At 41.4% G+C, this 14428-nt stretch overlaps 1 protein-coding gene across 3 annotated transcripts in view; it reads left to right on the forward strand.

The window, feature by feature from the left end:
- LOC131693373 (multiple C2 and transmembrane domain-containing protein) overlaps positions 1–14428 on the forward strand; it is a 105089-nt gene that overhangs the window by 59844 nt on the left and 30817 nt on the right. For 2 of the 3 annotated variants that reach the window (XM_058981136.1, XM_058981137.1), the window contains exons 2-5: positions 748–947; positions 1009–1453; positions 1559–1701; positions 1775–1966. In XM_058981136.1, the coding sequence (XP_058837119.1) occupies positions 748–947; positions 1009–1453; positions 1559–1701; positions 1775–1966 (980 nt within the window). The remainder of the gene's footprint in view (positions 1–747; positions 948–1008; positions 1454–1558; positions 1702–1774; positions 1967–14428) is intronic. The other variant, XM_058981138.1, reaches the window with a different exon arrangement.

Consider the following 14428-nt stretch of genomic DNA (forward strand, 5'->3'; position numbering starts at 1 on the left):
TGGTGGGTAGGTTAAATCAACGAATCTGACCTCATACAAAAGTGGCCACACTGCACTGGAGTACTTAAAACGTTTCAACCCTCGTAAAATTTATCTATTCGTTTGATGGCTTGTAATTAACTCATTATTTAAATGGAACAGAAAACACCACCCCTTAAACTCACACCCGTGCATTTTCATCTCTTTTTCATCAGCAATTGTTAGACGAAATGGCATCCAGTGGTAGGCAATTGCTCAACGAAAGAAGGTCACAGCTGGATTATTTCTGTTAGAGAATGTAAACACGGTAAAATGTGATAAAGTTGCATTCTGTCGATAAATATGTCAAGTCAAATTCCAAGTATTACTAGGGAAGGAAAGGGACTTTAGTCAAATTTGTTTTGAATTTTACAAGATGGTGTTTATCGCTATCTTAGGTTTTTTTTCTAATTGAATTATTAGCTCTAACTATTACCATAGATAATGGATTTTAGTCGAATTTTAATTAATTTAATTAATATGCCGCTATAATTTACTTATTGCCGCAATCTCAAAGTCCATCGAACAAAAAAGTAGGCGAGTTCATCATACTATTATTTTGACGGCTGCTTCCATATACGAACAACACTCGCAGTACAATTCTTAAACATTTGACAAACTAGCTGACATGATATTATTCATATTTCTACGCGGATAATCTGCCACACGCACACATTCATCGCTTGCCTACCTCCCGCTTGACGCTGGCCGATTTCACTAAATCTGTAGAACGTTCTCGACTGAATCTAGAATCCAAGTGCTCCTCGCTGCGCAAGCACCTCAGCAAATCAGCCTCGGAGCTCAGCTGTAACGATTGCGGTGGTTCCGGCGATTCTCCGCAGTCCTCACCGCAGCGAGCGCGCAGCGCCGTTGGCCCCAGCATACCCGGAGTGATCCAGCGGACGCATGGTTTCTTCAACACGTTAAGGGTGCGTCGGCATCCGTATAGCTATTATTTTTGATAACTAATTGTTTTTTTTTATTTTGCAGAATCGTTGGTCCCGAGGTCGAAGTAAAGAACGGTTGCGTGGCTCCAGCGGACAGGACCTAGAACGACGCGACAGCCAAAGTGACTACGCAGCGGACAACAGTTCCGAACACAGCAGTTCGGCGACACCACAGACACAATCGCCCCGGCACCGGGCACAAACGATAGGAGACTCCCCGCTAGTACGGACAAACGATAGGAATGCCTCAATGAGCTCGGAGGGAAACACTCTGCAGCTAACGACCAAAGTAGATGTTGAACCTAGCACCAGTAGTATTGTAGCAAGTAAACTGAACGATGTTCCCACCACGAGCGGATGCTCGCCCATCCCCAGCAGCATCGACGACGTACAACGAAGGCGGGAGACTCAGCTGCGGCAGCATTCCTTCTTCCAGCTGCGGATACACCTCATCAGCGGCCACGGCCTGGTCGCGATGGATAAAAGTGGTATCGTATATGGCTCATAGATTTACACTTCATTACGTTCCGTTTCATACATCCTTCCGCCAATCAATCAATCAATCATCTATGTTTTATTCCCTTCACTCGCAGGCACCAGTGATCCATACGTTAAGTTTAAGGTAGGAGGTAGATTGCTGTACAAATCAAAAACCGTTCACAAGGACCTGAATCCAGTTTGGGATGAAACGTTTGTCGTACCCGTGGAGGACCCCTTCCAGCCGATTAACATCAAAGTGAGTGTTTTCGCTTGTGGTCGGCCCTACGCCACGTGGCAACAATTGATATAATTTTTCCATTCCGCAAAAGGTTTTCGACTACGATTGGGGCCTGCAGGATGACTTCATGGGATCGGCGAGGTTGCATTTGACATCGCTGGAGCTGAACCGGGCCGAAGAAATGAACATCAAGCTAGAGGATGCCCAGCGTGCCTCCAAGGATCTCGGCGAGATTAAGCTGAACGTAACGCTGTGGCCAAAGACGCAGGAGGACAAAGAGCAAGTATGATTGCGAAATGTTGTGTACATTGATGAATGAGATTGTCATTTCCAACACCATCACCCGCTGTCGCTTGTTAGACTATTGCACTGGTGCACCACTTTATTTGCAATCGTTTGTGTAGTTTTGTACGGTTCTCGATTTATGTTCGCGGACAGGGTGGTGGTTTTTTGTGAACGATAAAGTGTACAGTACGTATTCCGGGAAGTCGTGACGTGACGTAAAAGCAAACTATCCAATTTTTTCAAATGATGCTTTTGTTCATCATATATCTAAAAAGCATCAAATGATAAATCTCACTTTTGGGGGATTATTCCTTAAAAATCCAGCACTAGGGCTAAAGAACAAATACTTCAGACACTATTTTTCTCAAAAATAGTTGTTATTGGACGCAAGAAAAGTTTTGTAGTAGTTTTTTTAAAAGTTCTCCATTTTCATAATACAAACCTCAGCGGGACGATATTTGAAAAGTTTTATAATGAATTTGCTTAAAAGTGGTCCTAAAAATATTAAAAATGTTGACGATAGCGACTTCACCAAAGTTGTTTACAAAAGTGTGCTCTATAATATTACCGGATCTAGATAGATACTAAATATATCTCACATTTATGAAGAGATTAATCATCAAAACCATATACCATACGAGAGGAATTATAATTCACACATATTCCACAGAAGCCATCATTTGTCTAAACTCGATGATTTTGGCAATCATAATTGGTCGCAAGATAGGTAGATGAGCGTCATATAGGGGATAGCCTTCCTCGAGTCCGAAGGGAAGCGTTTAACTGAGGACCACAGTAGTTGGCGCAAGACCAGACAATATGTTCGATGTTCGCTCCCACGAGTCCAATACGCATCCATCTCTTTGAACCAGGGTCCCCAACCCAACGGATTTTGATCCCTGTCTTTTCTATAGATCTACGAATTGACTCATGGAATCTACGCAATTTTCATTATTTCTTTAGAACTTTGTGGAAACTTAGTAAAAAATATTTATAAATTTTATTTTTCAATCGAGTTTCCATCATGTAGACTAATAATTGTTGCACTTCCTCGCGCTCATAATTTAACAACTTTTCATGCTGTTCTCTAACACTGACATCAAGTAGTACTTCATGCATGCTTTACTCGATCGGAGTGGTCAAATTCAATTCGGCCTGACTTTTACTGAAGGGACTTGTGTCCGCATTCTTCCAGTCACAGCACCCTGTCGGGCTTCTCTCAAGATACCGACCTAAAAGCAGGTACCGATTCCGAAACCAATAAAGCCGGTTGATGCATTTGAGCCGAAAATCGAACAGAAATAAATTAGAATTTGAGCACTTCGAAAATAAAAAAAATGTTATTTTGGAGTACAGAGCAGCACGATTTCCTACAATTCCCGATGCAAGATTTCTTTCACAATGGTAAATGGCGAATTCAGTTGCTATCCGTTTTGATATTGATGGATCCTTCACTGGCCTACATTGAACTTCTGATCTTTATACTACCGATTATAGGTAGGTTCATATTGTTCCAAACGGAGAAATCTGAAATAGAATTGTTGGAGAGTCCAAATTTGTATGATTTATTTATTTATTTCTCGAAATTTCAATAAAAATCAATGGAGATATAATATCTCTTGGTATATGTTTATGTTTATTACCTTCACCAACAGGCCCCTTGGCCCCAATGGTGGTTTCTTAAACTAATTACATTTTAAAATTGCCAACATTTTCGCTTTTATCGCATTCCGCGTCCGGTTGAAGTCAAAGGCCGTCGCCATACTGTTAAAAATTCGATGGAGTCCGGTAACAGCGCTCTGGCAACCATAGTTGGTTCTTCTGAACGGAACTCGCAGAAAATAGTTATTACGTAGAGCTCGAACGCGGGCTTGAAGATCCAGACGTTCGAGGATTGTAGGGCAATCCACTCTGGCAGAGAGTAAGTCCGAGACGAACAAGGCTCGAGAGCAGTCCCTCCGAATGCTGAGTGTATCGAGGTGTATTAGCTGGCAACGGTTTTCATAACTAGGCAGCTGAAATCTGTTTCGCCATGGGAGATGCCGAAGGGCGGAGCGTATGAACCTGCGTTGAACAGCCTCGATTCTGTCAATCCCGTTCTGGTAGTACGGATTCCAAACAGCCGAACAATATTCTAACGTTGAGCGGACCAACGCACAGTAAAGCGATTTAAGACACTATACGTCCCTGAAGTTTTTCGCTATTCGGAAGATGAACCCAAGCTGTCGTGATGCCTTATCCACGATGTATGAAGTATGTGGTTTGAATGTTATTGCCGAATCCATGATGACTCCGAGATCTTTGATGTGAGAGTGTCTTGGAATACTCGAGCCGAAGAAATGGTCGTTAAACTGAGTCGGATGCGTTTCAGCGTGAACGTAACGATTGAGCATTTGCTCGGGTTTAAAACCATTCTGTTTAGATCACTCCACGTACTAAAGCTGTCCAGTTCCCTCTGAAGAAGCTCGACATCGGTTTTATCCCGTATTTGTTGAAAAAAAATTTTGTCGTCGGCGAAAGAAAGGCGGGGTCCTTGTAATGTGAAATTGACGTCATTAAAGTAGAGGAGGAATATTACTGGACCGAAATTGGCTTCCTTGTGGTATGCCGGATGTAGCGAAGAATGGTGCGGATAGACAGTCCTTAATGCTGATTTGGAGTTGCCTTCCATCGAGGTAGGAACGAAGGAACGGTATATTTTGGAGTGCGTTACTGAATTCGACAACGAAAATCTTGAACATTTTCGAAGAAATCAGGATATTATCTACATTCAGCTTTCCGTGGAAATTATAGCCTTATTTCTATTCTTGAATAATTTTTTAGTCTGGAGAAAGCTGACGGCCATATGAAGATGCAAAGGACAGTCTTGGCTCTCGATTTCAAAAATTACTCTCCTTACAATACATATCCTAAATAAATTTCGGAAATTCAGTTTGTCTCGTCTGATTCTGGATTCTTGAGGCAGCGTACGATTCAGTGCAACGAAACAAACTGTAGTGGCAGCAAATGCTTGGACATGGCTTTCCGGTAAGACTAATTAACTGATGATGCGTAAATAAATATGCTGACGTCACAACGTTAACAAAGAAGGCAGAGCTCAGAGGAATGGACACGTAGCGCTAATATCAGAAAAGAAACCAGCACCCGAGCGCGATGATGGTGATGGTTATCCTTACATGATCCAATTGATTGTTTTGGGCCAGTATTATTTTGAAGCGAAAAAAGTTGGCTCAGTGATGTTAGAAATTGTTCTATGACGTTTACTAAAAACTGTTCCCGAAGTACCCTAACGGAAAGGACGAATCTTTCAGGGTGAAAGTTTGAACGAAACGTATTCTAAAAATCGACTGACAACAAACCGACTGAGTTGTAAGCGTGACCGCCACTCATTCCAGTTGGTCTGGGTTCAATCCTAACCGAGGTCTTTGAGATTCTTTTGAGGTGAAAAAGATGGGTGGGTAATGTCAGAGACATAACCGGAGTGAAGTAGAATACACTTTAGACCGGTAAATTCTGCTCTGGAATAAGCAATTTCTATGCGATTTTGTCGACTTTAGCACATTCATAGTTTATTTGGAGTATTTTTGGAATTATCAAGTTGACAATTTGCAACATTCTTTGAAAATATTGTTGAACTTTTATGAATGAAGGCACGCAAACGAGCGTTTGACCGTCGTCCTACTACCAGCATCAGAGAAGTAGCAGATCAGCATTTTTCGCCACATGACCTGTACCAAACAAATTGTAAGTCCACCGGAGGAAAGGCTCCCCGCAAGCAGTTGGCAACAACTCCCTGGCAACCCTATACCATCATATGGAGTTTGACAGCGACCGACATATATGGGGCGTTATAGCTATAAAGCCCCAAACAAAGAATTATGTTCGGCACTATGCTCGATATTCAAGCATTTCACACGACGTTTTGCATCTTGTGGGATGATTTAATAATTTAATTTAATCGACATTTTGTAACTAAATACAGCTTCTAATCATTCGGCTCAAAATCAATGTTTTGCCTTTCATGGCAGTGATGCTGGCTGTACAGAGACGTCGTCCTTGACAGGGGCTGGTTGGCAACGAAGGCCGTGTAAAAGTGCCCCAGTCACGGTTAGCGTTAGGAAGCCTCATCACTACTGAACAGAAACTGTCGCCCTGCGAGAAATTCACAGCTATCAGCAATCAAGCAGGCATAAATTGTGAGCCAAAATAAACCACAAACCAACAAGTTCTTTTCAGGACCAGCCAATTATATTCTAGTAAGATATAAATGAAATTTTCGTTTTCCATAGCCTTACAACCTCTTTCTTCCCGGCTTGAATTACAATCAATCTTGATGATGCTGTGCGGCGGGGCACAGGCAGTTTCCATTATAGTGGAAAATTTAGGTTTGCACGTTTTTCCCAAAAATTTTTTAGCTGTGCTGTTTTCAAGGAAGTTTTAGTTGAATTCAAAATAAAATAGTTTTCTTCTATTGTCAGAGGTGGACCTTCCAACGAAAACTAGTCTGGCTCGCTTGGAATCGAATTGTATGGACCGACCACTGCTTTCACAAAATCCGTTATTTTCAGTAATTGTACATTCTACAGAATTAGTCACAACTATTTCCAATCAGCGCAAAAATCGAAGGTTTTCATTCAATACAACAGCAGATTTTCACGTTTGAAAAAACAGGCAGCATTCTGGCCGAAAATTTTGAAACGGAGCACCTATATCGAAACGTTAGAAAATGTTCGATTTTTGTAAATTGAATCATTACACTAAACTGTCTATAAATCACAAATAACTTGATTTTGTGCCATTCTACGTGAAAGCTTGTGAACAATACCGTCGTTCACAAGTGGCTCACTTACCATCCAACGCTTTTGACAAGCTGATGCTTGTAATAACAAAACTTCAATTTCATTCTTTGTCGATAAATTGATGGCCCTGAAAAGGGCCTTTTCTTTGGGCAGTGTTCGAAATTTACTTGGTGCTGGTGTATATGGTAACAGTTTTGGTGCCATCGAAGACGGCGTGCTTGGCCAACTCTTCTGACAGCAGCAAACGGACGGCGGTTTGAATTTTGCGGGAGATGCTGCAAACGAACTGCTGCATGCTGATGCTGGAAACGAACTGAGCGTGAGCAACAGCATGTTGAGTTTTTATACCTGACTACAGCACAATGTAAGCTCGTCCTTTTTTGTGTTGTCCTCAATATGTGTTCGTCGTAGCTCCACCCCTGCGTTGGTCGACCACATATTTTTGATAAAGAACAAAATTGAAATTGTGTTTCCAATACGGAGGTTATCGAACACACAGGGTAAAGAGAGTAATGTAATACGATACCTTGGTAAAATGTTTGAGAATTGAAACCTTTTTTGAATGCGCCTAGTAAACACGAAACTGTAAACAAACACACAAATAATAACTTTTTATTTTGTGTCATTCTACGTGAAATCTACGATATTGTTCACAAGTAGCTCACTTGCCATCGAACGCTCTTGGCAAGCTACTTTCGGATGCTTGTAATAACAAAATTTTAATTCAAGGAAAGCCTCCCCGCAAGCAGTAAGCAACGAAGGCCGTGTAAAGTGCCCCAGTCACGGTTGGCGTTAGGAAGCCTCATCACTACTGAACAGAAACTGTCGCCCTGCGAGAAATTCACAGCTATCAGCAATCAAGCAGGCATAAATTGTGAGCCAAAATAAACCACAAACCAACAAGTTCTTTTCAGGACCAGCCAATTATATTCCAGTAAGATATAAATGAAATTTTCGTTTTCCATAGCCTTACAACCTCTTTCTTCCCGGCTTGAATTACAATCAATCTTGATGATGCTGTGCGGCGGGGCACAGGCAGTTTCCATTATAGTGGAAAATTTAGGTTTGCACGTTTTTCCCAAAAATTTTTTAGCTGTGCTGTTTTCAAGGAAGTTTTAGTTGAATTCAAAATAAAATAGTTTTCTTCTATTGTCAGAGGTGGACCTTCCAACGAAAACTAGTCTGGCTCGCTTGGAATCGAATTGTATGGACCGACCACTGCTTTCACAAAATCCGTTATTTTCAGTAATTGTACATTCTACAGAATTAGTCACAACTATTTCCAATCAGCGCAAAAATCGAAGGTTTTCATTCAATACAACAGCAGATTTTCACGTTTGAAAAAACAGGCAGCATTCTGGCCGAAAATTTTGAAACGGAGCACCTATATCGAAACGTTAGAAAATGTTCGATTTTTGTAAATTGAATCATTACACTAAACTGTCTATAAATCACAAATAACTTGATTTTGTGCCATTCTACGTGAAAGCTTGTGAACAATACCGTCGTTCACAAGTGGCTCACTTACCATCCAACGCTTTTGACAAGCTGATGCTTGTAATAACAAAACTTCAATTTCATTCTTTGTCGATAAATTGATGGCCCTGAAAAGGGCCTTTTCTTTGGGCAGTGTTCGAAATTTACTTGGTGCTGGTGTATATGGTAACAGTTTTGGTGCCATCGAAGACGGCGTGCTTGACCAACTCTTCTGACAGCAGCAAACGGACGGCGGTTTGAATTTTGCGGGAGATGCTGCAAACGAACTGCTGCATGCTGATGCTGGAAACGAACTGAGCGTGAGCAACAGCATGCTGAGTTTTTATACCTGACTACAGCACAATGTAAGCTCGTCCTTTTTTGTGTTGTCCTCAATATGTGTTCTTCGAAGCTCCACCCCTTCGTTGGTCGACCACATATTTTTGATAAAGAACAAAATTGAAATTGTGTTTCCAATACGGAGATTATCGAACACTCAGGGTAAAGAGAGTAATGTAATACGGCACCTTGGTAAAATGTTTGAGAATTGAAACCTTTTTTGAATGCGCCTAGTAAAAATGTTTTCCACTTCACTCCAGTTTGTTTCAGGTTTTATTTGCAATTTGCGTACTGAAATAAATCATAATTTAGGGTTTAACCCAAATTGCTCTCCAGGGAGAAACAGTCCATGAAACAGAAAATGCAAACTTATTCTTTGAAATGAGTGGTGGCCCTGAAAAGGGCCTTTTTTATAATGATACAAGTGAGTTCTACCATACAATGTGCGTCCCTGCCGCTACAAAGTATAGACGACATTCATTGAGATTTTGCACTTGGCGCGTTCAGTATAGGTCACGGCATCTCGGATGACATTTTCCTGCACACCATCAGCATTCGTAGATTAAATCGGAGATGCATTTTACACCACCACGACGAACCAGACGCCGAATGGCAGATTTGGTGATTCCCTGGATTTTATCACGAAGAACCTTGCGATGACGCTTGGTACGGGAACGCAAACATGATACCGCTCATTGTACCGTCCGGACGAGCATGTTACTCGTGTGGTAAGCGAGCACCCACTGATACAAAACAAGCTCGCGTGACCTGTATATATAACATTCCCGTATGTAATGAAACGCTTACATGCTCCTTTTTGACGGCTCTGCGTGGGATATGCTGGCAAATTGCACGTTTTCCTCGCTGTTTCCGAAGGATTTTCTGAAAATCCTTGTTTTGGTTTATTTATAGTAGTCGCTGTAATTCCGAAATTTAATACGAAATACGTGCACAAATTGCCGATCAGATAGTGCAAAAATATTGCGATTTCGTCCAGTAGAACGGAAGATACTCGCATTTCAAACCTGGGAAAATTTCTCAACTGAAATTTTTGAAACGGGACCCCATATTGAAACGTTAGAAGTATTCTACTTCAAAAATCTGGTTACGTCTTCCTTCGGAAGGGAAGTAAAGTCGTTGGTCCCCGTTCCATGAGTTTGATGGATCGATATCTAGGCCAGATAGTGGAGTCACCTCTCTGGCGTCGGTAATGAAGAAGTAGAATCCAACTTCTTTACTTACTAACAAATATCCTCCTCCCGTGATACTTGTGGAGTGCGCAGTAGTATATACGGACTCTGGCAAAAGCAAGTATCGGACTAACATTCCTTCCCTTTCCTTGCGCGATCTACGTTCGGGCCTGGCTATTAATCAATGAACACTTTATGATTATCAGGAGTTGCACATCGAAAGATGTTTCGCTACTCCCAAGCTTAATTATCTACAGATTCCTTGTTTAACTTCAGCTAGTCCAGATCGATAGCAGTGTAGCAGCCAGGGGTGGTAGCACAAGCTCAAGCTCATTATTCTCCCCAAAATGATGATAAATGAAAAACCTGTTTTAATCCACCTAGTGGTGCAATTGTGCCTTTCTCATTTCTCCAAATTATGATATAATTGCTGGTTCGTACAATATAACATTATAGAAATGTTTTTCATTCTTATTACACTTTGTAAGTATATATAAGAGCACGTTTTTGCATTCATCGCGGTATCGGTTTGAATCGGAGTTTTCTACGTGATCGCACTCCATAACCCGTAACTCCGGAGCCGGAAGTCGGATGGAGATGGAATTTAATATCAGTTTCCGGGGACGCAACACCTTTCATTTGAGACTAAGTTGATCAAATCGGTCTAGCCATTTTCGAGAAACCAATATAACCGTTATTCTGAATTTGGATGCTTCCGGATCCATCGATGGTGTCCAGTGTGGCCAAAATTCAACAGCAGCTGATGGACCTTTCATTTAAAATTAAGTTTGTCAAAATCGGTTCAGAAAATTCCGAGAAACCGATGTGGACAAATTGTTTTGTAACCATACTCTTCAACTCGTAATCCGGAACAAGATGTCGGTTGAAAATGAAATTCAATAGTAACCTATGGGAATATTATACCATTCATTTGAATCTTAGTTTGTAAAAATCGGTTCAGCCATCTCCGAGAAACCAATGTGTACATTTTGTTAACAAATCCGCACATGCACACACATACATACACACATACGTACACACAGATATTTTGCGATCTCGGCGAATTGTGTCGAATGTTATATGAGACTCGGCCCTCCGGGCCTCGGTTAGAAAGTCGGTTTTTGGAGCAATTGCCTAACCTTTCTATATAAGAAAGGCAAAAGAATAATATTTGATTAGCTTAATAAGCATGAGTTCAATGTTATCTTCATGTGATTATAATTTGGAAAGGTTGGTGGAATGGGTTTGAACATGTAGGGAATGGGGGGTTAGTAGAGTGGGAGTGGAGGATGCGTAGAAATCCTTCATCTTATTTCGGTATACGGGGTGGATGAAGGAAATGCGGGCGTGAGGGTGGTCCAAGGGGAGGGGAGTGATGAAGGAGGGAGGCGTAAGGGCAAGGAGGGGAGGAGGGGCGGCGACGCAATACTCAACTGCATATTTTGCCTTCCATTTGAGACAAGGTTTGAGAAAATCGGTTCAGTCATCACCGATGAACCGATGTGACTTCAATTGTGGAATATGCCCGGAATTCCGGAGTTCCGGAATCGTGGATAGTGGACAATATATTCAAAGAATGTTTGATTGGCAATCAGTGATCTAGATCTGCGATTAGAAGTAATTTGGTGACCATTTCAATAGTTTTTAGCCTCTGAGGTATTACGATTGTTCCGATTTATATGGGAAATTCCAGTGTATCCTTACTAACACCCCTGTAACTCCGGAAGCAAGAGTCAGAACCGAATGAAATTCAGCAGCAGTCAATGGCATTACTGTATCTTTCATTTGAAATCAAGTTTGTAAAAATCGGTAGAGAATTCGTTGTGGAATGTTCCCCGGGGTGTTATGAACCGTCATAGGTGGCCAGTGTGGTCAAAGCTGCTTTGATTGATAATTAGTGCTCCAGACCCGCATACTAGAGTAATGTTACATCAATTTTAATATGTTTTACATCATTTGAACATCATGGTGGTACCAATTTATATGGGAACTTGCTGTGTGACCGCACTCTTCAACCCGTAACTCCGGAACCGGAAGTCGGATCAACTAAAAATTCAATAGCAGCTTATGGGAGCGTTATACCTTCCAGATGAAACTAAGTTTGCGAAAATCGGTTCAGCCATCTCTGAGAAAATTGTGTGAGTTTAAATGACACACACAACACACACACATACATACACACACAGACATTTGTCGATCTCGACGAACTGAATCGAATGGTGTATGACACTCGGCCCTCCGGGCCTCGGTTAAAAAGTCGATTTTTACAGTGATTGCATAGCCTTTCTTTATATGAGAAAGGCAAAAAGGATGCAAAATGGAAAATATCGTTCTCAGCTCTTAAATTTTCTTAAGTTCTTTTATTCCTGCTTCATAGCATTTTCATTATTTCTTTGATAATGCTTTAATGAAATATTAGATCTCAAGTACTATAGATAGATTTGCTATTAATTATTTAATATTTAATAATGCTTCAACGCCACTATATTACTAGCTTCTGATACAATCTAATAAGTTATGGAAATTTCTAGTGCGGAATATTGTTGTGAATACCGATCTCCGTCATTACTTACCTGTCTTGTATTTTTTTCCAAAAGCAAAACAATTGATTTTTTGCTTTAATTTTCAATATCAAGGCAATGACGTATTCATTACCCATGATATTAAATCAGAGACAAAGCCTTCCCAAAATATTTACTATAGTGTTTACCACCCCGTTCTGTTACAAATAGTATTCTGAAGTTCAAGCGGAAAATTTTGGATAATAGAAATACTTTCGAATGTCGAAAATTTTCAAATGTTGTAGTGGTATACGCATTTAGACAGCAAGTTTAAAAGCAGGTTGTCGATGGATTATTGAGAGAAACATCGATGAACTCGCTAGAGAATATTTTTAACAATTCGAAATTAGAATGCAATGAACGTCCTTTTAAGGAAAGTATGTTTGCCCTCCGTTTCTATGTCGACAATTGTGCACGATATATCGCCAGGGAACTACACAATTGACTCACCTTCTTCGATAAATTCTTGGGTGTACGATTTTTTTTTTGCGGATCGCATTTGCTTGCAATCGAAAATTTTCACTAAATGAGGAAAACGGTTCTTGAAGGAGCCAGCCCCATATTTCGACAGATCAACATAGTTACTTAAGTTTATGTCGGGGACTACGCCATCAATCTCAACTCCCCAGGAAGGTACGTAGACACAACACGTCTTCGCTAAAAACACGCGGTGGGTAATTTTTTTGTCTCTCGCATATAACCTAGGTTTATCTGGTGGAACCTTATCGATATCGATCACGGCCGTCAAATCGCGGTATATATCGTTGATGCTGAAGAATTTATTTTGGTCCGGAAGTAGACCATCCAGTGGCCGGTTAAATTATCTGGATATAATTTGTACCTGAAACAAGATTTATCCGCATGAACATTTTATGAAATGCTCGCATCAACCTCCATTGCACCTGAAGGGATGTCGGTCGTGGGAGAAGCTTTCCCATCAACTGACATTACAATCTGGTCCAACCAGCGAGAAGCCGGTTTAAACAAATGGAACAGGAATATTCACATTAAAAAGGAAGAAAATATGTTGTACTTTGTTGTGGAACACTTGTAACAGCAATTAGCAAAGTGGTTTTCGCTGAGTCGTCGGCCGTACGGCCGTCCAAGAAGGGCGTTTACAAATAGCCAACAGCTATTGTCCAGCGATTTTTATTTTCCTTTTCGTTTACGCATGCGATGGCTGACCCAGTGAACCTTCGCGAGTAAAAAAACCACTACGAGGACAACCCAAATAACAATTGAAGTTTTATAGCACACTACAAGTGCAATCTAAGTTTTATCAGTGGCTATAAAACTATCAGAAAACCACATTGGTTACCAGGGAATAGCACGACATTAATACCTCAGAGCAAAACAAAAACAGCACCTTCGCGGTCAAAATCGAAAACGGTTATGAACGCATAAGGCTGACTGCATCCAATCAAAAAGTGCATTGCTGCAAATACCGGTGATCATCAGCGAAACCATATGTCGGAAACCCAAGCTCATCAACTTTACTCAAACAAGCCATCGGCGATAAGATCCCATAAAAGTAATGACAGCACACCACCTTGAGGACATCCGCAGACAGCCAGTTTCTTGTCTTTACAATAAGCACAAATGGCGATTGCTAAGCATTGCGTATGTCCAGCTCGTGAAACAGTGTGGGCGTGGGAGATCTTGGTGTGCCCGGTTCGAACTCCGAGTAGAACCCTCTATTCTCTCCAGTCCTCGCGGTCGTCTAATTTTTGGAGGAGTCTTTTAATTTTCTGCAAGTGTCCCTGTTACGCCGGTAAAATTGGTGTTACTGGCTTAGGCAAAGTGGCGGATGATATCGGCGGCTGGCACTTCTTTCATTAGGGTCCTCCTGTCTCTGCGGCCCTGAACTGCCACGTAATTTGCGTCTACGTTTCCCCCTATATTACAGTACCCGGGGATCCAGCAGAGGATTGTGGATCGACGTTAATTCCGCTGTTCTGGACAATTGGGTGTCGGGGTTGGCCAGTCTAAAGCACGGGGAGTACGAGGAGGGAGTCAGTGACAATATCGGTTGCGTTGTCTTCTAGTTTTCTGGAGGCGGAGGGAAAGACCTGTCCCGTTGTTGTTGATTCCAACC

This window comes from Topomyia yanbarensis, chromosome 3, assembly GCF_030247195.1.
Source record: "Topomyia yanbarensis strain Yona2022 chromosome 3, ASM3024719v1, whole genome shotgun sequence".
Classification (NCBI taxonomy): Eukaryota; Metazoa; Arthropoda; class Insecta; order Diptera; family Culicidae; genus Topomyia; species Topomyia yanbarensis.